The sequence below is a fragment of the Pundamilia nyererei genome, unplaced genomic scaffold, assembly GCF_000239375.1.
Source record: "Pundamilia nyererei isolate P.nyererei 1_Seehausen unplaced genomic scaffold, PunNye1.0 scaffold00087, whole genome shotgun sequence".
Classification (NCBI taxonomy): domain Eukaryota; kingdom Metazoa; phylum Chordata; class Actinopteri; order Cichliformes; family Cichlidae; genus Pundamilia; species Pundamilia nyererei.
Window position 1 is genome coordinate 1,673,581 of NW_005187488.1, and position 26,588 is coordinate 1,700,168.

At 42.1% G+C, this 26,588-nt stretch overlaps 1 protein-coding gene across 14 annotated transcripts in view; it reads left to right on the plus strand.

The window, feature by feature from the left end:
* The window catches only part of scrib (scribble planar cell polarity protein), a 75,885-nt gene that overhangs the window by 15,496 nt on the left and 33,801 nt on the right, over positions 1-26,588 (plus strand). For all 14 annotated transcript variants that reach the window (XM_005738882.2, XM_005738887.2, XM_005738884.2 and 11 more), the window contains exons 2-14: positions 14,650-14,767; positions 19,073-19,151; positions 19,722-19,811; positions 20,852-20,908; positions 21,160-21,223; positions 23,090-23,164; positions 23,355-23,499; positions 24,256-24,374; positions 24,531-24,730; positions 25,502-25,668; positions 25,784-25,914; positions 26,031-26,153; positions 26,338-26,523. In XM_005738882.2, coding sequence (XP_005738939.1) covers positions 14,650-14,767; positions 19,073-19,151; positions 19,722-19,811; positions 20,852-20,908; positions 21,160-21,223; positions 23,090-23,164; positions 23,355-23,499; positions 24,256-24,374; positions 24,531-24,730; positions 25,502-25,668; positions 25,784-25,914; positions 26,031-26,153; positions 26,338-26,523 — 1,554 coding nt within the window. The remainder of the gene's footprint in view (positions 1-14,649; positions 14,768-19,072; positions 19,152-19,721; positions 19,812-20,851; positions 20,909-21,159; positions 21,224-23,089; positions 23,165-23,354; positions 23,500-24,255; positions 24,375-24,530; positions 24,731-25,501; positions 25,669-25,783; positions 25,915-26,030; positions 26,154-26,337; positions 26,524-26,588) is intronic.

Consider the following 26,588-nt stretch of genomic DNA (forward strand, 5'->3'; position numbering starts at 1 on the left):
GCTGCAGCCTCAGTGAGCTCAGTGCAGTGGCACATGGATTAGTTCTCCAGGTGCTGCAGGTTCTGATTCAAAGTTGATTTTCAGGACAGGTGGAGCAAAGAGAAGTGGAGAGTGTACAACCATGAGATGAGATAGGGGTTGCTTAGATCCTAACTAACTAAATTTGGGACTTTGAGGGACATTTGTTTAATGCTTAGAGGTTGTCTGAAATTTTGGTACTTTAAAAAACTGCTGCCCTTGTGACCCAGCCTTGAATAAGCACAATAAAATGGTGATGGATGGATAGGAAAAACTGGTTTGCATGTAAGTTTGATATTAGAGGGTTAGGGATGATCGTGTAAAAGATAAATATAAGCTGTCGTGTTTTATATGAAGCCAACTTCCCTGGCTCCCTCACTAAGTAAATACAGTTGACATAAATTAAAAGTAAACCTTTTTTTATGATCTTACCAAGTAAGCTGTGTACACTTTATTTCACTTTGCTGTCTGCTAATCATCTTTGGCTTTCAGTAGACAAGAAATCTAGAGATAAGCACATCTTTTTGAGGCACAGTTGTTGTGAGACTTATGTTAACTTTTGCATTTTAAACTCGATCAAAATGTGGGAGATTGACTTGATATGTAGGACAGAGTAAAAAGAGTATAAATGTGAACTCTCACATAAAATAGGACACTTGGACACCATAGATGAGAAACTCGCTGTGGAAACTGACATCAATGACTGCAGCTTTATCAACCCAGCAAGCAAGCAAGTGGGGCCTGGGCTAGCTGGTTAGCAGCAACTGCACTTTCAAAATAAGGGCAAGGCAATGGCTACGAGGAGACTAATGGCAAATGGGGCTTGTCTCTCCGAAAGATGAAATATGAAAGTGAAATGAAGGTGATCTCTTTTTAGTGTGTACATATAGGGCATCTCTGTGCATGGGTGAGTACTCAAATTTCTTTCCACAGTCTAAAGAGATGCACGTTAGGTTAAGTGGTTATACTTAAATGTGTGTGAATGTGGGCACGATGGATTGTCCATCTTTCTGTGTTAGTGCTGTGATACACTGGTGACCTCACTAGGTTGTACCCCACCTTTTGCTCCATGACAGCTGGAATAGGATCAAACATCCCAACTGGACGAACAGTTGAAAATGGATGTTTACATATAATTTTTAGTGCCTTATTTACACATTGTTTGCTAGTAGTGGCTGTTTTGATGGAAAACTCTTGTTTCGTCAACTAAATTAAAATAAAGAGAACATTTTCAAGGGTTAAAAATCTGAATTGCTAACTAGTCCAAAACAAAAACGGTGAGAATTGATCCCAATCTAGTGGATGAGCTTAAACATTGTCAGTACAAGTACCTTGTGTTTTGCATGTGTGTATATTTAAAAGCTAGCTGAAATGTGTGGCTCTTTGCACTTTGTAACGCTGCACATGTAATATCGCATGCAATATGTGGCAAAAATTAGCAGTGGTGGTAGAATCAGGTTAACACACAGGCCACTGCAGAATGTGGTTATGCATTGCTCTGGTCGAGTGGTTAATGTCTGCTCTGATGCGAGAAACTTGCAAGCAATTTACAAAATTACTTGTTCACAACTTTCTGTCACAAAGAGAGAGGTGCTGCCGTCTGTCAGGGCTGTAGCCCTAGTACGTTGCATGCATCAGAGACAGCAGCTAACTGGGGTTGCATGTTAGTAAAAGCCGAATAGTCTAATTTTTTATTTGTTTTTTTTTTTTTTTTGCATGCCAACTAGCAATGGCAGTAGCAACTTGTAAAGCCGGGCAACTAGATATACAGAACAATAAATTAACACTGTTTGAAATGCTCAGGGAACATTCCTGAAAGAGATGTGTTGAGAGAGGGAGACTAGCCAGACTGTTACCGGAAAACGATAGACGCCGAGCCACATGATACTGTCAGGGAGGCCACAACCTGGACACACACAATGAGTCAATTGTACCGAAGCTGTTCCTGCACACTGACACTAAGTTTTTAAAGGAGTAGTACTCTTTGTTATCCCAGTCGCAGTAATCTTAAGGAGCTGCTTGTAGTTACTGAGTGTTGAGGAAGTATTTTTCATTGTCCTGTTTTCCAGTAACTTGTTACGCTACATAAGTCAGGCATTTTCTTCCTGAACAGGTTTCTTTTTCTGTTTCCACCGATCTTCCACTGTGAACCAATCAGCTACAGGAAGTTTTCTTTTGAGATACATTTAAGATATGAGGGTTAGCTCGTGACAAGTATTGACAGTATACTAACAAGCCAGAACATTACTTGTATACACAACACCTCGACCGTGCAGGACCGGAGATGCCGGCTGTCTTGATGCTCGCCGCTGAAGCACAGCTCCACTGTGAGACAAGCTGAGAGCTGGCATGCAGACAGGCAGCGCATACCGGATCCTGCCCATCCAGGAAAGACCCAAACGTCCTCTGTGGGCTATAAACAATAGGGCTTCTGGTTTTTTCGTGTCATGTTTGTGGGAACACAGAGAAAATGAGAGAGCATGTGACGAAGTCAGGGAAAGGGGAGTGGAGGTGGTGGCTCTACTGATCTGCTTGTGTGCTCATTCATTCCTACAGTGTGAGAGCATAGCGGAGGATCTCAGACCATTACTTAAAGTGAGAATCAAAATGCTGACAATAATTCACCCAATATTCTTTGGAGAAAAGTCTTGTTGAGGTTAAAAAAAAGAACCTTTTCAAGAGTGATTTGAAAATGTGATGAAGGGAGTGAACGCAGCATCTAAAACGAGTGCAATAGCAAATTGGGAACATAAGAGTACAGATTCAGATGAGTTTAATTGCAAATTTAAGATGACTTTCTCTCAGATGTGACCAAATCTGACACTTTCATTCTCTACTATAAATTAATCGAGGAAGAAGCAGCATATGAATAAGGTGTTGTGTTTTTTTTGTTTTGTTTTGTTTTGTTTTTCCCCCAAATGTCTTTGTAAGATATTGGGAGAGCAAGATCATCATCCAGCTTCTTTGAGTGATGGTCAGTTAGGCCCATCCCAGGATCAAAACCTTGGATGGATCTAACATGGAGATGTTACTGGAGATGATGATGGAGAATGCTCAGAATATCAGAGGGAGTCCACACAGGTTTACTTGAACAAAAGAGAATTCATTTAAAAACGAGGTGGAGGGGGCCAGAGAGTGTGAGTGCTTCATCTTTGCCAGCTTTTATAGCCTGGACGTCGAGTGAACTGCATCATCTCACAGCCCTCTCTCAGCAGTCATCATGAAGAACAGCCTGCGACTAGACAGAGGAAGGGATGTCAGAAAAAGTTGTTTTGATTGAAATATATCTCTAAACTTCACAAATTCGTACCTGACATGTTTTAATAATTAGGAAGACTATGACTACATGAATTCAAATTAAACAAATTGGAAAATACAAAATGGTAGCAACCCTCTTAGCTTTGCTTTGACTCTGTTGTCGTGATTTGCTCTGACCTCCCCGGGAACCGGCGCTATCAGCCGTCATTTACATTTCTAGGCTGTCGTGGTGCTGACGAAGCCACACCCTTTAGTTTTGTCTCATCATTAGAGGAGCTGTTTCCTCATTCCCTCTGGCACATAGCACTTTATACTTTAAAGGTGTGGTATTGCTTCCTGCTTTCTGTAATGTAGAAGTGGGATGTTGTCGATAAGGTTATTGACTGTTCTGCATTTGTGGGATGATTGATTGGTTCAGCCGGGTAGAAGAGGAGCTGTATGAAGCCTCTAATGAAAGCAAGCTGTAGCACTTGAAGCTTTCAGGCTGGCTGCTGCTTTGAATTTGAGTTTGGGTTGCAAATCTGCACCGGGACTCTTGTTCCTTCTATTTCTGTGTTTGTTTTAATAAAGTTGTGCACATGTTGTTCCAGAGCTGCTGGTGGAAGCTTTTCTATCACTGCGACACTTTTAGCAACCAAAGCGGTAATTAGCCCACCAATACAGCAACACTGGAGGGATTACTTGTCTATTTTTAAAAATACTGCCGACTGGAAATCGCTTTGCTACACCAAGCAATCATGACCAAGAGAGCCACATGCCACATTGTTTCCCATCATTATACATGTGTCTTTGGAAAAAAGATGAAATGGTACTAGAGTGCCCCCCACCTCTTCACTTTATTTGTAATTCCTTACAAACATGGTATAAAACTACTTTTAAATGAGTTTCTCTACAGTTAAAACAAGAATATAGTCCGAGTGAAGTGCAGGCATCTGTGTGTATTCGTGTGGAGGAGCCTCTTAGTCACACAATGTCACATCCACCTGTTCCTCCTTTAGTTCTGTGTCTACATCAGTTGACAGAAGCTGTTACAAGATAAAGATGAGATATAGGCTATATTTATCCTGGGAGTTGAGGAAATTACTAGTTTGAAAAGTCAAATATAGTATCACAAATCAAAATTTACATGAGAAAAGGCTCATCAAAATCTATGCACTCTTTTTAATTTTTGTAAAGTTGTCCCGTGAACCAGATTGCAGTCTTTGACTTCATGTTTTTTTGTTTTGTTTTATAGCTGCAATTTACAGATGACTCTGAATCTGTAAATTGCATCACATGCAGGCAGTCATACAGTTGCTATAAAAGGCTATGAGGATGTACTGAATAAAACGTCTGTGTTTGCATGATAGTGAATGCTGTGTAGAATGGGCACATTGTGGGTTGCAACTTCCTTGAGAAATGCTCGTCTGTACAAATATGACTTTAAGCCACTAGTCACAGGAAACCAAACATTACAAAATACAAGAGATTAAATAAAAATCTGCTGATCTGTTGGTTGGTATGTTCAATTCAAGGCCATGCTTATGTAGCACGGATCCAGAAAATAGCAAAGTGGTAACCGCTTGGAAGTATTTCATGTGAGCTACAAGAACATCTTTTCTTTGTAGGTTTGCAAAAGAATAGACTTGACTTCAAACTGTGGGCAAGTGAGTTGGCAGTGACCACTGAAAGCCATATGCTGTCTTTTTAATATTGTTAATATTTAAGTTTAAGACCTTGCTTTATAGTTTAGCTTATAGTTAGAATAAGGTTTATGATATGCTTTGTGACTTAGTTGAAATGGTTAAATTTGGGCGTAAGAGGCTTAGGAATGCATTATTGCGATTGAATATGCTCACAAAGATAGCCAAACAAACTCTGAGTGCGTGTCTTTTTCATACACGCAGAGGTCTGATAAGAGAATGACTTTTAGCTAAAGTATGAGAAGAGTTTATCCCTGCGACGTCAAACTACACTGTACTTGTGCATGTCCCCAGCAATACAAATGTCAAGTTTGAGTGCTGTTGAGCTACACATACGGACAGAGATTTCTCAGATTACCAGTTGATGCTATGAGATGGCAGAAACAGCTGGCTAATAGGAAACTTAAGTGCTGAACATTTGGTCCTCTCCAGGCCAATCCTCACAGACGTAAGTCCTGTGTAAACTCGGCAAAACTGAACCGCTCTCCCCAGAGGCAAAGGGGGGAAAGCTCCTGTCGTCACTGTTATTTATTACCATGTAAACTGTGGAGAATCCTTTGCACTCACAGTAGCTTTGCAGAAACCTCATCAGGCTGCGCAGTTACTACGCTGAGGGGTTGAGCTCTTACGTTGGGCCACATGATCATTGTTTCAGTTGAGGGTTCCTCTTTCCTCCTGAGCTGCTCCCTCCTGTTTGTACAGGCAAAGGAAGCAGTGACTCAGAAAGCATAAATACACAACTTTACTTGTGTACACGCAACGAAACGCACTTGCATAAACTGTGTACATGCACTACCTCCGAGCCCTAACCCCGGCAGCTGCGCCCATCCGTCCATCTCTCACTGAGTCTGTGCTGACTCGTCCTCACTGAAGAAAGCATGGCAGCAAAAGGAGCAGAACTTTTTGTCTACAGGACAGATGGAAGAAGAGAGAAATTACTATCAATGCCAGGATATTAGTTTGGGACATAGAGTTAGTAGTTTGGGAGTCTTGCAGAATTTATAAAGAAAGCTTAAGGATTCAAAAAGTAAAGGCAACAAGTAAATATTCCTGACCTTGTTGGCAGGCACCAGAAATAGTAGTTAGTTTAAATTAATAAATCTTTTAACATCCTTTTAACCTGTTAAAGGATTAATAAACAGGATAATCTGTTAAAATGTCACCTGAGGCTGCAGTGTCACTCTCTCTGCTATGAGAAGTAAACAAACCAGGTCAAAATCAGGGCAGTTGAAATTTGTACTTTTAATGGGGAACTGTGACATACAGCCGCTTGACTGTGGTGATGTGTGACACCAGGAAAGACGGCTGCACATGTCAAAATTGGAAACTGATTCAAATAGAAATACATACTCCTTTTTCTACGGCCAGTATTTAACATTGACCATTAAATTGTGCTCGGTTTTGACTCGTTTTCTCTTGTATTTTTTTTAATCTTAAGGCTAAGCAGCTCCATTTTTGTTTTCTCTCTTATTAAATGCCTAGAAAACTGGTCGCCAAAACCTTCCCTGGTGTCCGCTGAGCTTTAAATGAAGTGGAACAGAATACGCCTAGAAGCAGCTTTTTAAAAAGACATTTTAAATCATTTTAAAGTTTTAAAATTGCCTGCTTTTAATTGGAAGCATATCACGCTCTTATTACATAATAAATATTTGGCATTTGTGACTGAAAACATCGTTTTCTTTTGGATACTACACATGCGAGAGCAAACATCCTCAATTCAGACGTCTTTAAGCTGCCTGATGTTAGTTCAGAGTCCGATTGCTCCCATGTGATAATAACACAGGTGATTGTCATGTGAACTCACGGTGAGGGCGTGGGTGCCATTTCTTGTTCTGTCCAGGCAGCGCCCTCCTCTAAATCAAAAGGAGCGTTTCCACTAAGGAGAACACATCTGAGGCAAACTTTCTTCTGCTGAAAGAGCAACCATGTCCCAATCTCATTATTATGGCATTATCTGGGGTTGATGTGTGAAAACGGCTTAAGCACCAGCATGGTTGGTAGTCCACAGTGACTATGGAGACCTTTACACAGCTTTACAGGCCTTTGTATTAAACAGGGGCGGGGGGGTAAATCTAGGTTTGTTCCATGTTAGTAATCAACAGCACATAAATAAGATGCAAGACAAATAAGAGATTATGAAATACAGATTACAGCAATGTTTAAACAGCTTTAATGGGCCCAGCACAGAAAAAAGAATGAACATTGATGCGAATAAGAAAAAATTTATTGGCCTTATTTGTATATTTGATCCAGGACATCCCAGATACCGTCACTATATTATTTGCTCTATGACCAAGCAGTTTTTATTGAGAGGAATTTTTACCTGTTTATTTATGACTAACTCAGAGCTGCTGGTAAGTGGCGACAGGCTCAGGTATGTCTCGCCCTGGCTTTCAGTTGCGTTTGCGCTCCACACTGATCAAAGTCACTTAGACAGGTGTAAGCGCTGTAGATGGCAGTCATGCTGTCAGCCACACCACCGTCACCACGCCCTTCTATCTGTGTGGCCTTTTCAGCCCTCCCGGGGGAGCTGCTGGAACCGGATAAGGGTAGTCATGGCTCAAAGTACCACTTAAGTGGAGCACAAACACTCAGCCGCATATGTGGACCGTTTTTAAAATTACGCCAAACAAAGGCGTATGTATACATGCGCCTGCTTTTCTCTGTGCTTCCTGCAGATTCTGTGAGAGTTAATAGCATTAGATTTACCGTCTTAAATGAAATGCACATGACCATTCATAGATGAAATTTGCAGCGTAGTGCTGGTGTGTTTGTGTATTTTGCTTCAGTCTCTCACACACGCAGACACGCAAAGTGGGAGATGGCGGGTGAGAGCAGAGGAAGTGGAATGATAGTTTATAGTTGTGAGTAGGTGGATGGTTGTATTGTTGGCTGATGCGTGTGTGGGTTTTCTGGTGAGGCCACTGGGAGCATTAAACTCCACACTGTGTTTAGACCGGAGTGGACTAGTCTAAACTGCATAATAAATGCCATTACTCATTTGTGAGATAAAGGATGCGTGTCTGTAGTTCGTTGGAATTATGTTTTTGGTCAGTAGCTGAAGTCTTTGTCCCACTTAGTTGTGCAGGCTGTCCGGAGCACTGTGGGGCTCTATTGTTTACCCTCCATTCTTCATTAATAATCCACCGTCACCCCCTTTCTCTCGGCTCTCTCCTCTCCACTTTGCACACAATCTTCCTTTTCTCCTTGTGCTGTTCTCCCCACACGCCTTCTCTATCCTTCTTAGTCATTCCTTTCTTTTGTTATCTTTCAGCACTTTCTCCTTTAAAGTCTTCACCCCCTCCTCTTCTTCTCTGTGGTGCCCTCTCGGACAATGAAGGAATCCCCAGGCTGGGCCGGAGGAAGAGGGGAGAGCAGCTAGAGCTGGACTGTGACTGACAGCCCTGTGTGGGACTGGCTGTTTGGCCTTTGTCCCTCTGCCAAGGAAAATGGAGGGAACCCAGAGAGGTGGAACAGTGGGAAGGCGGAGGGAAGAAAGACCAGTTAGGGCATCATTCATGTGTAGAAGTTTTGGCCAAAGCCTCGCCTCCCCCTTCTCCTGCAGAGTAGCCCAAACATTGCTCCATGTGCTCCATTAGCACTGGCCTTGAAATGACCGAGATTGAAATCCTGCTGGTGTTGGTGCTTTTAGCTTCATATAGCTCTACACATACGAGGAGGACGAGAGCTAGGGAGCGGCTTTCTGTCTGTAGCCACTCTTGTACTGACTGAGTTTATACCACAACAATGGCCACCGCTGTCTGTAGAGACAAGCGTCCAGTAATGAGCCTCTCTCGGGTGACCGACCAAGTTACTCAGTCAACCAGATCCTCTCAGCTTTTTATTTCCCCGGACACTGAAAGAGTTCAGGAAAGCACAAAAGCATGGGCTTTCCCCTCCCTTCTCTTTGAGCCCCTCACCCGATTGTGTGTGTGTATGTTTGTGTGTTGAGAGGGAATGGCTGTTTGGAAGAGTGGGGACATAAGGACTAGGCTGACAGGGCAGATTTGGCATGAGATTAGGGGGCTCAGGAATGTTTGGATTGGAATTTCAGTTGTGCATTAAAGAGAATTTTAATGACCGTATGTAATTTCCCTCTTTCTGGCACACTTGGGTTGATTTCATATGTGCATGCAAGCTAAGACCTGAACCAGTGGGTTCAGTTGCATAGTTTTTGTTTTAGTTAGCACTAAGCCAGAAAAAGTTTATTCGTATATCAAGCACAATGAGCTGCCACAAAGCTTTAGCATTACACTGTATAGTACTTTTGCAAAATGCTTCATACTGATGGAAAAAAACAACACAAAAGGAACAATAGTGTAGTAAAAATAATGAAAGTAAAAGTTAAATCCATTAAAGAAACAGAGACTCAGTAAGAGAGTTATTAAAAGCAAACATTAAAATAATTACTTAAGACCAGCAACTTGGCTACAGAAAGACTAAACAAGTATGCTTTTATTTTTGAATTAAATAGTCATAATGTTATAAGTTTAACAGGATTCAGAAGATCATTCCACCAACTTGGAGCATAAAAGTTTAAAAAGGGGCTTAAAACCAGGCGGCCGGGTCCAAATAATCTGATGGGTCGAGTTGCTTCATAGCTTAAGAACATATTGACGTCCTCAACCACGCAGAGCCTAAAAAACTGATATTAAAGTTTTGAACTAAGTCAAAAACTAATTGGAAGCCAATTTAATGACCTCAGCACAGCTTTGAAGACTTGGATTGTTACTTAACTTTTCTTCAGTCTGAATTACAATTAATTTCTTGAAATATGTTTTTAAAAAGTAGCTTTTAGTCAACAAACCGACATTTTTTTTAGATTGAAGTTTCTCCCTGATCCGGTGCAAATACCCTTTGTTTTAAAAAAAAAAAGAAAAAGAAGAAGGTTGAATTAAGTTTTTGTGTGCGTGCTTGTAGATCGGCTTGCTCCGTCTCTAGTCAGATGGCAGGATTGGAGGGAAACTAAAAGCTAACTGGAATCACTTGATTGGAACACTGCAGCCTCTGTAAACATCAGGCCTGGTCTAACGGTCGAACGTCACTAATACAAAGCACGTACAGTCCACCCAGATTTCCTCATGGTATAAGTAGCCACATTTTAATTGGAGTTAAGTGAGGTTGACATGTATTTCCAGTGTATGTAGAAATACATGTAGATTTAAGACTTCTTCAGTGCACATGGCTGCTGCCTTAATGCCCAGACAGTCTTACTACTGTAGCCGGAGTTCTGAAGCTGGAATATGCAACACATTTTTGACAGTATTAGACAAAAGAAATTCATAATAACCTTTAAGCATGTTGTAATTGGAGTGATCTGAGAGTGAAGTGGACTCCTGGACTCTCAGGATTTAGAAAATATAGCTTGGAGTGGGAGACTTCACCAATTGCAGGTGTTTCCTCAGATCGCATCATAGCTGTGTAGACAGTCTGTGCAGTGGTGCGTGGGTTAAGCAGAGGACTTTAACTTGGGAGTGTGAGGTGTTTCCACAGATTTAGGGCACTGTGGCAATGGGGCTATTCCTTCTTAAATAAATTATGTAATTATTTTTCCCCTGCAAAGAAGTTATTTGCCAAGCACTTTGTGACTGAACAAATAAAGGATCCTAGACAGTAGCTGGAGTGGCCCTCCAGATGAGGACAATGACTATCGTTGCCATTTGCAGTGCAGTATGGTGGAGTGCAGTTTGGGACAAGACACTGAAGCAGCTGAATGATAGAGAAGACCACCAGGGCACTGACTTGCTGGGACTGAACTTTTAAAAACTTTAAAAAGAAGTGAAATTTAAAAATGCTAAAATTAGTTGCCAAATAATCCTGGGTGACTCGCCCATGTAGAGTCCGTGCGAACAACACCGGTGTTGAAGACTATAATACTCTGCATACTCATGTGCTCTGAGTTAAAGACCTACAAAGCAGGATCTCCTTTGGTATGCCTAAATGATGACTGTGATGAACAAGCATGCGTGCAAACACATCCTGAGGCACATAGCCCTCGTCTGAGTGCAATGCAGCCTAAACAGGACGAAGCATCTTGGGAGTTTCCATGCACTGAAGGGCAGCATGCCTTTAGCTTAGTGTTTGTTTTTGTTAGATGCATTGCTCTCTATAGCAGGCAGGGTGATCGGGCTTGATTTTACTCTATACCAATGAGGAATTTCCTGAATAAGTACACACTGCACACAAAACATTTCACCCAAGTTAAACAGACCCAGTCCTCCCACTAGTGAAATCTTACCAGAATCGAACTGCATCTGTGCAGCTGTGTCAATTCTCATAACTAACTTGCATGCAGTCGGGTCACTTTTTATCTATATAGCACATTTAAAAAAAGAGGCTGACCAAACGTGCTTTCCTGTCGAGACAAGTTGGTGCAAAAATATAAATGCAAAGCATAAAACCCACAAAAGGGAAAAACAAAACAAACCATGACAGAGAAGAACTTCGCCTTCAGGTTTTAGGTGAAGGGGGAGGCAAGAGGTTTTTTTTTTTTTTTAAAGGCTGATCAAAAGTCAATTAAACCTAAACGCATCCATGTGTTTGTTTCATAACTGATGAAGTCCAGCATGTGTAGCTTACCTTCTGTTCCTGTTTCAGTTACCTTCTATTTTGTGTTTGTGACATCGTGCTTCCAATAAAAACTGACCCGTCTGCTGAACGAGACGTCCTGATCAAACAAATATTTAACCGTCTGCGTTTCTTAGGCTTGGCTACTGTTTCTAGTTTGAATGTTTTTCTGTAGGCACAAGTGAAACTTGAAAGTGGGCTGTATTGACTGATATGCTGCATATTGCTATAAGTGTTCTGACACCCCGCACTGCCACACTGCCCTCTGCTGACGCCTGTGGTCTGCCCCCCTTCACTCCCTGCTGCTATGCAGTAAAACATCCTCCTGTTCACAGCTTCACTCTCTTCCTTGTACAAACAGCTCTTGTCGGAGCCTCATTAAAACACTCTGGTTGCAAAGTCGTAAAAGAAAAGCATCACACTGGTCTCGTTGTCACCAGTGTGTCATCTCGCTCCAGAAATGGTTACCGTCACGTACATATTTGCAGTCCTGCGAATCCCACTGAAGTGACTGAACAGACTGCCACGCTGCGCTGAAGAGACAACAGTGTGGGTACACAACTTGTAATTCCTGATGACCCATTGACCAGTATGACACTGCTTGTTTTCCAGTGTTTGATTTGAAAATAGATCAGTCATGGTGGAAGCGTCCAAGACATCAGACCCGGGTCTCATTGAAGGAGCTGATATTTATTAGCCGTTCTGAAATTAGATGCATTCAAGAGCAGATTTTATTGTTGTTCTTGTTCTTGTTTACAACATTTTATTTAGTTATTCATCCTGATGTGGTTGCAGTGACAGATGGGGTAATATTGCACGGAGGGTATGGACTGTGTATGTAGACTGGATTCATCTGGTAACTTAGGTAATGTGAGGTAAATGCACGAGACCTGTTGATGCGTGTGTTCCAATTATTCAAAATAAACACTGAGACCAATGCAAATTCCAGGAGTTTGCTGGGAGTAATGGCAAAACAGGAGGGCGTTGGAGTGTTGGTACTTACGCTCTCCTTATTGATCAAATTCTGGGTAACAAGTGTGCAGAAAAAAAGCTCCCTGTAACCAGTAGTCGTAGTGTCGTGTCCCTCCAGGAGCTTAAAAACTCTGGTTCAAGTGAGGGGGTTCTAACACCACCCTGAGGGGTTTTTCATCTTTAAGTTTTTCCTGTTCTGCCCAGTAAGGTTTCCTCCTCCCCTCCCAGAGGCTGGTTCCCACCTGGCTCCTGCACATGGTTACCTGTTCACATGATCACCTCTCAGCTCCTGTTTCTCGTTTCTGCCATTTAATCCCTCTCACCTGCTCCTCAATGAGCCAACGCCCACTCTCTGTTTATTTTCTCTGTTTATGTTCTCCTCCCATTTCACTCGCCATCAGGTGGGGAACTTCCAATCAGAATTTTGGAAAGTACCGACGAGCCCGTCATTGCGCTGCCAGCAAAAGACGAGCCAAATTTGTGGGGTAAAAATGCCTTTTAACCCCTGCCAAACGAAACGCATCGCTAGTTATCAATGTCATTGAGGAAACCAGTGGAGCTGAACACAAGCTTAAACGCAGGCTTTCTCTCGGGATGTTTGTTTTTACCCTTATGTCAGACAAAATCCTCATAATACACATGAAAGAAGATTTGGCGCTATCTGATTTATTTCATATTTATGCAAAGGTTCAGAAGCTGTAGCGTAAGCAGGTTTTTAAAAATCTTTAATCCACAGTGGAGGAGGAAGAGCTTAGAAATTGTTTGGATTTTTCAGTTTAGTAAACGAATCATTGGTGATTGAAACACAAAAGTTGTTTTCAGCAGAAGATGCTGCTGATGGCTTGAGGTTTAATTTGAATTAAGGTCGAGGCTCCAAGCTTGCGGATGTGAGTGCACTCTATGTTCAGAAAAACAACCCGAAGAATAACTTTATACAAATTCCTTTTCCAGAATGCTTTAGTCTGCAAGTTCCTGGAGGCTGTTCCTCCCTGTCCGAGCAGTTGATGGGACCGTTGACAGGGTGGACAGTGGATCCTCTGTGGGCCGTACAATCCGGGTCTGATTGAGGGGTTAATAACTGCATAGTTCTGTCCTGTTACTCTTGCTGCTCCTCGCCAGCTTGTCTTGTCTGTCCATCTGAGCAGCAGATGACACGCACACAGTGCGGCTGGCGGAGGAATGTTTCTGAACGCTCGCCTCTCCAACAACCAGGCTCTTGTGAAAGCACTTGGCATGGCCACAGCCGCAGCACTCTTCCCAGCTCTGCGAACGAAAGCCACTTTGTTTGGCCGCCGTTGCCATGGTGTGGAGGAATTTTTTATTTTTATTTTTTGTGAGAATATAAGGATGGATTTTAATCCCCCCCCCCCAACATGAAACATAAAGGATGTTTCATGTTGAATTTATGGTTGGGCAGAGAGGAATGTCAACAACACTTGAGAAACACAACTGAAATCGTTTGTAGGACTTTTGACCAAAACAATGAACTAATTTATCTACTAGGTGTTTGTTGGAGTCATTTACTTATCTTGTGTGTCAATTTTTGTGCCACAAAAACACTAATCTGCTTATCTTTTGTTTTGTATCACCACACAGGGTTTTCCTTTCTCATAATGTGCCTTTGTGGGGGTATAGTTAAATTAAAGAGTCTGCGTTACCTTATTTTACAGAAGTTTCTGCATTTTCCTGTAATTTGATAATAATAACAAAAACTGGTTGGAAAATATTTTTATTACCGTCCTTCAGGGAAGGTTAACACTTCCTTGAAGAGAGGCAGTATTATTTTTGGGATTGCTGCCAGACCTTTGACCTTGTTTCAAGTTTGCTGTTGATATAATCCGTAGAATTAATCAATAAGGAAAGGAATCATTAATTGCGCCCTGTAATCATAACTAAATTGTGGATATGCCTGAGGCTGCATGTGGACCATCATCAGCTCTTAATTTTATGTGAGATCGCATTGCTCTTACTACTCCTGGTCTAAAAAGGAACATTAATAAAGCTGAAACAACTAGTACATCAGTTAATCCAGGGACTGAAATCATGAGATTTTTTTGATCATTAATTCTCAAATGCTATCATCCTGCTGCTTGTGCATTGAGCCTGATTGAAAGAGTTCTTCTGACTAATGTTGTTTAATGTGTGTTTACAGCCTTTCTTCAGACTACTGAACCTCCGGAAACTCGGCCTGAGCGACAATGAGATCCAGAGACTCCCGCCTGAGGTGGCTAACTTCATGCAACTGGTGGAACTGGACATCTCCAGGAACGGTACAAGCTCACTGCGAACCATCTGTCATAACTCTCATAAAACCACCCTTTGACACATTTGTTTTAAAAGTATGTCCTCATATGGGGATAGTGACTTTAGTTTACAGCATAAAACAATAAAGTCACCATTGTTTAGCAAAGTATAGAAAACATTATGAAGTAAAAGGACTCAGGAGGACATAACCAGTGTCTTGATCGCCCAGGACCAGTAAGAACTGTATATTGGGCAAGTTCATTGGCCAACTTTGTAATGAAGTTTCCACCAGTGACAGTTGTGTTCACCCGTGAAACCCCTCTCTAACAAACATTTATCTTTTTATGCTGCCACCCACTTATTTTCACATTAAATGAAGTGACTTTGACTTAAAAGGTCCAAATCTGATGGTTTTAAACAACTAAACTCATCTTCATATCAATGGGACTGACAGTTTTTACCCGTCACTGAATGTGGCTTCCAGAGTATGACACGACGTGTGCTCTTTATACATGCAGAAAGTACTGCAGAAAGTACTGATGCAGGGGTCACATTGGCTTCAGTTAAGTTAAGCTTTATGTTATAAAATTGGGGTCAGGGTGTATGAGGTTAGTGAAATAAAGCGGTTAGTCTTATTGGGGTTGAAAGACAACATGAAGCCAACGCTGTACATGGCCAGACAGCACAAGCGCTTCATTCGCACCGGTGACTAAAAATCGATGCATGACGACGGTAAAACGTACCACAAGTATGTGGAGAAATAAAAAGAATACAAGGTTAAAGCCCAGAAGCATCTATTTTTCATATCAGCGGTCCAGCCTCGTGCCGAAGCCTCGTTTCTCTGACACACACAGTGAGCTGTGAGGAGCTGCCTCTGTGCCTGAGACGGCGAACCCAGGTGAAGTCAAAGAAAACACTTTTCTAGACTTCACAACAGCAGCCCTTGTTACTCTAATCATAATAATCATAATAAAACCAGTGAGGGTAAAAAGCCAGTAGTAGCACTTTATCAAATCACCTGTTCCACAAGGTTAGACATGAAGCTTCAGCTTCTCCCATAAACCATCACTTTATTTAACACCATGACGAAGATTTTAGAAATGAAACCTGCCTGTATGCAGATTAATTGCTGGAGTAGTTTTCTATGATCTTTATATTTGCATTTTACATCTTTAAGTTTGCTTCAGGTTGACAGCAGTCTTTCGTTGTCACTGCAGTACCTGCAGCTTGCAGTGGAAACAAATTTTTGCACCCCAGTGTAAGGAGAGCATGGTCAGATCAGTTAAATATTAGCTAGCCCTCTGTGCCAGATTCAGATAGCCATCTATAAATGTACGCCTAAATGACAAAACCATCCAAATCAAACTGCTGATTCTGCCCTCGGTCAGAAAGGTAAGGTGAAACCCACGTCTGAGTTTGCCCAGCGATATTATTTTCTGCTGTAATGCGCACAAATATCTTGCCCTTTCCACGTCCTTGAATACTTCACATACACAAACGCCGTGGTAGTGGCAGAAAGGTCTCTGTGTTAGATAGGAGACATCTGCCCTGCTACACACTGCATCAAGTGCTGGGGGAGGCAGTGTGCAGTGGCCTGTGAGGGCCTTTCCCATCTGTCTGCCTGTCTGCTTCCCCACTCCTGCTGCAGGACAGTGCTGAGCCAGATAAATGTGATTGGCTGCTTGGCTCTGTAGGGATTTCTGAGTGTGCACCTGCAGCCTCCAGTAGTGAAAATACACTTTGCAATGATGCCACTAGGTCATATTTCCTCCCCTGCCTTTTTATATGTGCACTAGACTAAGCAACCAAGAGTAAAGTAAACATTTAAGCTGTTTGGCACTGTACAAACTATTTTGCTACCTCTTAATATCAAGGTAAGGTGGTGTCGTTGATCTGCCTTCTGGAAGGGACTAATTTCAGCAGGGCTGTGACGTACTCTCAGGGTGCCAGGCAACTACAGTGTCCAGGAGATGAGACTTTCTGCTCGTCCCATGTAAAGTTTTAATCATTGGCCCCAAAATTAATATGATTATATACTTCTAACTTAGTTTATAATATCACAGCATAGTTATTAGTAGACTTATATTTTAGCTTACGACAACAAATCTGCAAAAGGTTTAGTAACTGAAACCTTAAAACAACTATTGATGGAGTCTTGCTGCAGGTATCGACAGAGGTGGTCAGCTGTGTAAGACCTCGGGTGGATGGGAGCAGGTGAACGGCTCGCTTTCATTCACGTTTAAACTGTGAAGAGTCGGTTTGATGACTCATAACTGAACAGCCAGTTTGCTGCACACGTCGACTCCGAAGGTGGACATGCTCTGTGTTGGTATGAAACAGGACATGCTTTTTGGCATCTGTTGAACATAGTATTTACACGAAGAAGCATTGTTTTAATCATAAAACTACTATTATTTACTCATTTTTTTCACTTTTTGCCTAATACCTTAGGTCTATATACAGCAATAGAAGCGTGCACACCATCTGGCTGCAACTTTATTTTATATAATTTTGTCTGTCTTTAATTCCTTCTTTATCTTTAGCCATGAATTTTACTAGAGAGACGGGCTGCAATCAAGTCCCACCTACCCACCCACACCCCAGGGGAAAAAGTTTGTGGCTTTCCACTGACTGTATTGTACTAAACATAGGCTACTAAAATAATCCTCTGACTTAATGTTTTCAGTCAGCTTAAGGCGTTTTGTTAGTGTTTCAGCCCATAGTTGCATGTTGATTGTTTTCCCTTGTTGGGGGTGTGGTTTTCATAGTATTACACAATGCTCTCTGTCTTTATACTCAGGAAATGTAATGCAGTTAGATTCAGATGTATGTATCAAATGTAACTGATGTGGCCATGCACAGTCAGTTGCCTTCTTCAGAGCTGGTGTGTTTGGACAGATAAAATGAAAGAAAGAGTCAGTCTGCGATTAAATGGGACCAACTCGGCAGTTACATGTAAATTGTTCAATATGGCGAGTAAGTGTAATAAACTGGTGAAAACTGCAAATCTGTTGCTCTCTGCACACACAAAAACTCATAGTTACGTCTTACAGTCTTGCCAGAATCTCATAGGTTTGAAACTAATTCAAAAAAGGCACCCGGCAGTCTTGTTTTTATATAGGGATATAATAAGAACACACCAGTTTCAATCAGCTGACCAAAGTCTCAATCACACAGAGATGTCCCAGACAAGTTGCACTGATTGGCGGAGACTGGCTCGGATTGATTACACCACGCTGCTGACCTGTCTGCGTTTATGAATTAGACAAAAATCATTTGCAAACCCTCAGCGATCTATGAGTGATTGCAGTTAGTCTGAATACGATCGCAAACACCTGTGTATCAAAAGTGTTCGCCCAGAATCTGCTCGTGGGTGTCGCACACTCAACCTGTGGGCAACCAGTTGGTCACCGCAACTCCTTAGACACAATCTCAAACGTTAAATGCAGTCTTTGGACAACCACAGATTTTTACCCTAGCCACAAAGAGGTCTTTTAGTGTGACTGAGCGATAACTGATATGGTATTGTGTGCTCACCTTAGTTTTAATTTATGTTCATTTGGTTATTTTTGCCACCATAAGAAGTGTTTGTGATTTTCTTGAGACTGAGATCTCTGTGTAAACATAAGTCAATTGCTTTGAAAAGGTGTTTCCTTTGACAAGTGCTTATTATATCAAAATCATAAAAACTTTAATAAAAGAATAAAGGCTAAATATTAAGCAATAAAACATGACTAAAACTGAAACAAGCAAATGTAGTTTTGAAACCTAATGAAACTAAATTAAATTGAAAAAAGGAACATGAAAACAAAATGCTAATGTAAATATTAAAATTATACCACACTATTAGAACTGGCACTGATATCAGCCCTGTTGAATGAGCTGGTTAAATTAATTTTGTACTAAATTTTCAAAGCTCATGCGATGAAGAGCTGCAAGACTTTGAAAAAGGATAGATATTATTTCATAATGAATAATTATTTGGTTCCTGACTCTAAATGGTCATTAATAAGAACAAAAATCACGTGAATTAGCTGAAACACATATGTGCATGTGTCTTTAATCACCACTATTGGCCTAGATCTTCACAATCAGTGCATTCCTGAGAAAATCAAGATGTACTGCTACACTTTGACCTCTGCAAAAAAAAACAAAAACGTCTCATTTTTCTCTCATTTTCTTTTCTCTGACTTCTCTGCTCTTTGGCATCTGGTTGTGGTTATGAGGAACTTTTTAAAATCATTCGCTCTATAGCATCAGCTCGTTTCACGATCCACATCTGTGCATCCACAACGCTGACTCCTCCTCCTTCTTCTCTTTTTCTCCTGCAGATATTTCTGAGATCCCAGAGAGCATTAAGTTTTGCAGGGCCTTGGAGATTGCAGACTTCAGTGGAAACCCCCTCTCCAGGTAAGTGCATTTCAACAGCCCATCATTTTTTATGATCAGTGTGGGGAAAATATAAGAACGGGGTATTCCCAGATACAGTAACGAGAGCAGAGTTGTGGGGGCAACACTGTTTTGACTGACGAAATGAAGCGCGAGTGTCATTTTCTTTGCTCTAATTACTTTGCTAAGTGTGCAGTGAAGTGAACTTTTAAATATTGTAGTTGTTCGTGTGTGTGCATGTAAACAGTATATCGAGTTTGTGGAGTGTGACCCTCGTTTCACTGCTAAGTAAGGATTAGGAACAGTAAATGAACACATGTCTGGAGCTGATCATTGTTTTGCGTGCTTACTACCGCTTGGCTTAACCAGAATACCAGTTAATTCCCATTATAGCCCCGTTCACCTTCATCATCTTCTTACCCCCTGTCATCAATATCGCTCCGCTCCTACTATGGAAAAGTGATTGAACAGCTGGCAGAAACTTTGATCCTGATTTCTTTAACAGATGTGGAGGGCTAGTAGTCAGTGTGTGAGTTGGCTGATGCCATTAAAATCTAACAGACACCATTTTCCTCTCTCTCTCTGCCTCAGATTGCCGGATGGTTTCACTCAACTCCGAGCGCTCGCTCACCTGGCCCTCAATGATGTGTCATTACAGATGTTGCCCAACGACATTGGAAAGTATGTACGCGCTCATTATGGCTCATAGAAGACAATCTGATAAGTTAAAAGGATTGTTTTTGTTTATTTTTTCAGTTTTTCCTCTTGGTTAGATTAAGAAAAAAAAAATAAAAGCAACACTGACGCAAGTGGGAGCATTGGCTATCTTTTATCTCATTGTAAATGAAAAACCTTGCTCCTGGTCTGGGACGTCGTGAAAGGCCCCTTTGTCCTCTTTCCAGCACTGTGCCGATGCCGGTGCCTAATCTAGAGCCAGGTTCATTCCTTTTTTACTGAAGAACAACCGGTGCCAACAAGCTGGTAGTTGGCAAAGCACAAAAAAACTCATGAATGGAAAGTTGGAACCACAGATCAGGGTATTTCCTGGCTTAAAATTGGCTTTTGGGAATGAGGGGTGGCTGTGAATGTATGCATGATTGGTTGCGCCAATAGTTGACAGTGAGTGCTGTGTTACTGTACTTCATGTAAGTGCGCATTTTTCTGCCATTGCTGGTTATTAGATGAAGAAAAATTAATTTTATGCAAAAAAAAATGAAACCAAACTTAAAAGATCACAATAGTTATAGTATTATTACAAGCCTGGAGAGACTAAACTAAATTGAAACCAAAGCCAAATATTTCCTTATTTTGTGCCAAAAGCAGAGGGTGCAGCAGTCGCTGTGCACACTTTAGTGACAAATCACAGGCCTAAGACTGAGAACCTAAGTGCTTAAAGGTTGCAAAAAGGGGCAACTGTAGCCTGTGGCCACTGAGATTTACAGATGTACACGAATAAAGCGAGCGTGCAGGTTCTCGAGGAGTACCGATGTACTCTGAGGAGGCTGCGGGCCACTGCTGTTCTCAGACAGATGGAAGAGTCCCTCACCACGCCTGGCAGCCCAGACGAACAGACCCGCCATCTGACTAACCAGCCTGCCTCTCCTCTCCCTTCTTTTCCTCCCCCATCCTTTATTCTCTTCACCTGCCAACTCCTGCCCCTCATATTTTTTGTTTCTCTTCATTTATGTGCCTCGTGTTCTCTGCCATTCCTGCTTTTGTAGTTTGGCCAACCTGGTGACGTTGGAGCTCAGGGAGAACCTGTTGAAGTCTCTGCCCACGTAAGTTTTTCATCTCTGCTCATACCACACATACATATTTTCATTGGGGTGTTTTGTCACTACTACTTTACCTGTCAATTACTGTAGACGTTTTGGGAAAGGCACACACCACGAGTTACTTGTAACAGCAGGTTTATGAACGTACATCACTACATGTGAATGAATGGTATGCTGTTACCAGTTGGAGCCGGAGCTCTTTGTTCTTTGAGTGCACATATTTGTGTGACGTAACCGGTTGTGCTTTGATACAGGTCGCTCTCTTTCCTGGTGAAACTGGAACAGCTGGACCTGGGCAGCAATGAACTGGAAGTTTTGGTAAGTCAGCGTCTCATCCCCTTAAATGATCATCATCGTGCTCAGACAACACCCTTGATTGTGTCTTAAAATAATATTTTTCATTTTCGCACAACCAGTAGACCAGACATACACACACGCACACACTCTCAAATTGACACGTATCACAAATATCCCTCTCACAGTCCCACCACAGTAATTATGATCCAGACCACATGTTTACTTCACCAAACGCAGCCCAGCCAGTCTGAAAGAAGTGAAGCCCTGCCTGCACTACCCCAGAGTGAGTGCCGGTTTTAGCCCGGGAACACCCACCTGTCTGTGTAGGACAGAGCAAACAATGTCTCAAGTCCTGACGAGGGCGGAGGCTGAACAAACAGTTGACATCATGATGAAACCTTGCCTGCATGCCTGTCATAGACCATCGCTCAGCCAGCTTACATGCTAATTAATTATTTCATATTTTAAATTTGAGCTCATTTCAAGATCCTTCAGTTGACTTTTTTTCCTAAAATCAGAATCTGATTTACCAACATTAGATTAAGAAATCAGTGTCAGACTAGAAGTCTCTGAAGGTCCTGAAGTTTCTGTTTCAGTACACTAATACACGGGAAAGATCATATGCATATTTAAAGGAGAGCTTTTGTGCTGATTCTTGTACTCACCTGTCATACTTGAATGGTTCAATCCGTATTTATCTTATGTTGGATTTTGTGCAGCCCCTGTGCATCTATGAGATCTGAGGTTTACTTGTACATTTACTGACCTCATTATTACCATTGTAAAATTACATACTTGATATAAACCAAGGAACAGCATAATAGGGTCACCTTTAATTTTTATTTAGCTTCTGTTTCAAAGTTTGAATTGTCCTCTACAGGTTTGTGGGGATTGTTGCCTGAAGTATCAAAGGTATATTTTTCCAACTCGGGAAAAGTGTAGAGTTGGAGATTTGAAGTAATTTTACTGGTGTAGCTGGTGAAAACAGAAGTAAAGGCAAAGCTGAAGCAGTACTTTAGCTAATTGAGCCTACCGGTTAAATACCCTCAACTATATCCAAGGGCTGTGGGTGGATTCCTCTGAAGGGTTTCTGGGCTTACTTACCCTTAGGGATAAGTCTTTAGGAGAGACTCGGAGTAGAGCCTTTACTCTTCTGTATCCAAAGAAGCCAGTTGAGGTGTTACAAACATCTGACTGGGATGTCTTCTGGAAGTTGATAAGGCACTTTTGGGTACATCTGACTTGGAGGAGACCAGATTATGCTTCTTAGCTGTCTTGGGAACACCTCACCATTCCCCAGGGAGAACTGGAGGAGGTGCGTGGCGAGAGGGAGGTTTATGGGAATGTTTTTTATACGATTGCCCATGTGACGTGGACAACACGGGACAACAGAACTTCTTGAGCTAGTGAACTTTTTTGACAACCAGCCAGATGGCCGGGACTCAAGTGAAGTGCAAAATGACCAAATAAAACAAAAGTGTTGAGTGACAAGAAGAAGACGGCACTGTTGGTGAGGCGAGGGTGTGTGTGTGTGTGTGTGTGTGTGTGTGTGTCAGCTGCCAGAGAAGAGAGATGGTAAGAAAGCACACCTGGTACTGATGTGTCAGAAAAGTCAAACTGAAAGTCGGAATCTGGTGGGAGTCGTGCTAGTCAGCGCTGATTTCAGCTTCAAGCATCTGAAGCGGTCTGTGGTATAACTGAGGCTGACATCAGATCTTTCTGTAACAGTCATCCACAGATGTCACATGATTTGTCTTTTCCAAATTCTCAGCCCCTCTAACAGATTCCAAATGAAGCACGATCTGCACAACGTGCAGTTTTAACACAAATTTGATTTTACATAAAAATATGGCCACTCACTCTCTTTTCTCCCCTACTTTCCTTTAGCCGGATACCCTCGGCGCTCTCCCCAACCTAAGGGAGCTGTGGCTGGACCGTAACCAATTGTCCTCATTACCACCAGTAAGTACAGCTTTTTCGTTTTTTTGTTTGTTTGTTTAAATGTCCTGATTTTCATGAAGTTCCAAACTGTTGCTTTCATGCAGAATTTACTCCCACTAGCAGTTTTCTTCTTTTTGTGTTTGCTGGATTGTATTGTGTCTCTATAGCTCACTGTAAGTGGTAATTTATGTGTTTGTGTGTGTGTGTGTAGGAGCTGGGAAACCTTCGTAGGTTGGTGTGTCTGGATGTGTCGGAGAATCGTCTGGAGGAGCTCCCGTCAGAGCTTAATGGCCTCCTGGCTCTCACAGACCTGCTGCTCACACAGAACCTGCTGGAGGTCGTCCCGGACAGCATAGGTGAGAAACACCAGGGGAAGGGACAGGTTTGTTTTCTGTGTTGGTGTTTATTACCAATCTGTGTGTAATAACACACAGATTGGTAATAAACACCAACATTATTCTGTGGTGTTGGTGAAGGTGTTGGTGTTTATTACCTTTGTTTTGTAACTAACTCAGTAATTCAATAATAATTCAATAATGTTCTTCCTGTAAACTGTGTGTTATCTTGTCAGTGAAAGTTTTTGCACCTAATCATGAAGCCATATTAAGTATACACTGGGATATGGCTCTAGTGTGATCTTAAACAAGAACAGCACTGCCCCCTACTGGAAAAATAATGCCAATGAAGCACAGAAATGTGCTTAATTGCAAGGACTGATTAGATTAACATATTTTACAGTATGTTGTCCGTGAGTCTTGCAAACTCACGTCTACATATTGCAGCTTAGATGGTGCATCATAAATAAGCTGTAATGTGGGCTAAGTCTGTGCTTCTGCTGCTCCTTCTTCTTTGCCCTTGCTGTGGAAAGAATACAAATAATTTCTTAGTAGTGAAGTAAAACAGATTTTAAAAATCGTGAGAACTGCCCACTGCAGCCTCTGTCTTTGTTTTTCATTTACGCTTTTCTGCATAAAACTCTTGCTCAAAATCACACACATCCACACACAGATATATTAAGAAACACGTATGTGATCTGAATGAAAAATAGTGCAGCCCAGTAGTGACGTGTACGATGTTGTGTATTGCTAAATGTTACCGTGATTTGTCTGCAGGGTCTCTGAAACAGCTGTCCATCCTGAAGGTGGACCAGAACAGACTGACCCATCTGACTGATTCAATAGGCGAGTGTGAAAACCTCACAGAACTTGTCCTGACGGAGAACCTGCTACAGGTAGGGACGCACAGTATAAACTGCTTCCTGCAGCCCTGCATTTGACCTATTAGGGGTTCATGCACACCCATTAATAACTAAGTCCCATTAACAATAATTATGTTGAATCACTGATTCCATTAATGGCTTTCGTCTCCCTCCCTTTCGCTTTCAAAGTCGCTTCCTCGCTCGCTGGGCAAGCTGAAGAAGCTGACCAACCTGAATGTAGACCGCAACCGGCTGGGCAACGTGCCCAAAGAGCTGGGCGGCTGTGCCAGCCTCAACGTCCTCTCACTGAGAGACAATCGCCTGGGCAAACTGCCCGCTGAGCTTGCAGATGCCACGGAGCTGCATGTGCTGGATGTGGCTGGAAACAGGTACCCTTACTTAACACCGTAGACCGTTAATAATGCACAGCAGCTTTCACAGCAAAGGTTGAAGACCTGAAGAGAATGTCTGCCAAAATAGATAAAACAAAGACGTTGCCCTTGTAGTTCGTAATTTCATCACAGGTATGACTTTGTGCAAATTGTTTGTTACTAGAATGATCTGAAGCATAATTATCGCTGTCAAAGTGTTATTTCAGAGACTTTTATTCTTACATTCTCCTACAGTCTCTTTGCAAGTCAAAATAATCCCAGCTAGTCTTGTACTGGTGCGTGCTGCCCCCTCATTTCACTGTTTTAACGAGAGAGTGGCCTTACAGCAAGGGTTGTCAAACTGGGGTGGGGTGTGAACAACCGGTCACCAGGAGGTAATTTACTAATCAGAAGGTTGGTGGTTTGATCCCTGGCTGTTCAAGTCTGCATCCCAAAGTATCCTCGAGCAAGTTGCTTTCTGAATGCATGCGAGTAGGTGAATGAGGCATGTTGTGTGCTTAAGAGGAGTAGGAAAGTGCCATTTAACCATGACAGTGGTCCTGTAGACCACAGTGTGTGAGGAAAAGTGCAAGTGTCTCCCATGCCTGCTGCAGTCTCATTGGCTCTGACAGGCATGTTGAAAGAAATTCAGATTTGTCTCACAAAGACGCCAGCCCAGCTGATGTGCTGTTCTGAGTGTACTGACAGGAAAGAAGGAAATAAATAATAGATCCACGTTAAAAATCTTAGAAATTTTAATCTATCTGTCCTGACCTTACGTTTATCCAGATTACAAAACTTGCCTTTCGCCCTGACAAACCTCAACCTGAAGGCCATGTGGCTCGCAGAGAACCAGTCTCAGCCAATGCTCAAGTTCCAGACAGAGGACGATGAGCGAACAGGAGAGAAAGTGTTAACCTGCTATTTGCTACCCCAGCAGCCTTCCCCAAGCCTAGGTAAGCAACATGCTTTAAATAAGCATTTGAGTATTCAGACCTGTTAGAAGCATGTATAGATGATATTTATTTTAACTGGCACACTCTTTCTTCTGCCCTCTCTCTTTATCTGCAGAGAACCTGCTGCAGAACAGTGTAGATGGTAGCTGGACAGACAGCAACCTGAACAGAGTGTCGGTCATCCAGTTCCAGGAGGAGACCAAGGCTGAGGTGGATGAGGGTGATGAGGCTGCTGCAGAGCGTAGAGTGAGTAAAAACTAAATAAAGCAAACCTGACCCATCAGCACAAAAGCTAAAAAAAAAAAGAATAATGTCGTGCTTAAAGGAAAATCAGATAAAATGGCTTTTTTTTCCTTCTTCAGGGCCTTCAGCGCAGAGCCACACCACATCCCAGTGAGCTGAAGGAGATGAAGAAAGGGATTGAAGAGAGGAGGAATGAAGCCTACACATCCAGACAGGACGAGGATCAGTCCCTGGACCCACAGGTACATAACGTCAGAAATATGGTCACCACCAAATTAAAAAAATAAATAAGCAAATAGCATTTCATTTCTTGCTGCTCAGCTCCAGAATTACAAACAACTAAACTCAAAATTTGCTCTAATACTGCCTGACTAGCTGCTGCTGTGGTACATGCTGATATAATAAAAATGATGTCATTGTTTTTAGGGAAAAAGGCTCAGTGACCTCTCCAATCAGAGCCATGACTCACAGGTGTCTAACAGCACGCTGTCGGCCACCTCCCACGAGGACAGACAAAATGTGACTGAGGCCTCTCACATTGAGAACCGTGTGGACGGCCCTTCCCCTCAGGATGAGGATGACCTTGATGAGATGGAGGTGGAGTACATTGAGGTAAATGGTGGACAGGTTTTCTCCTCATTTCATGGATTCAGTCTTTGTTTCTGTTAGACTCTAAA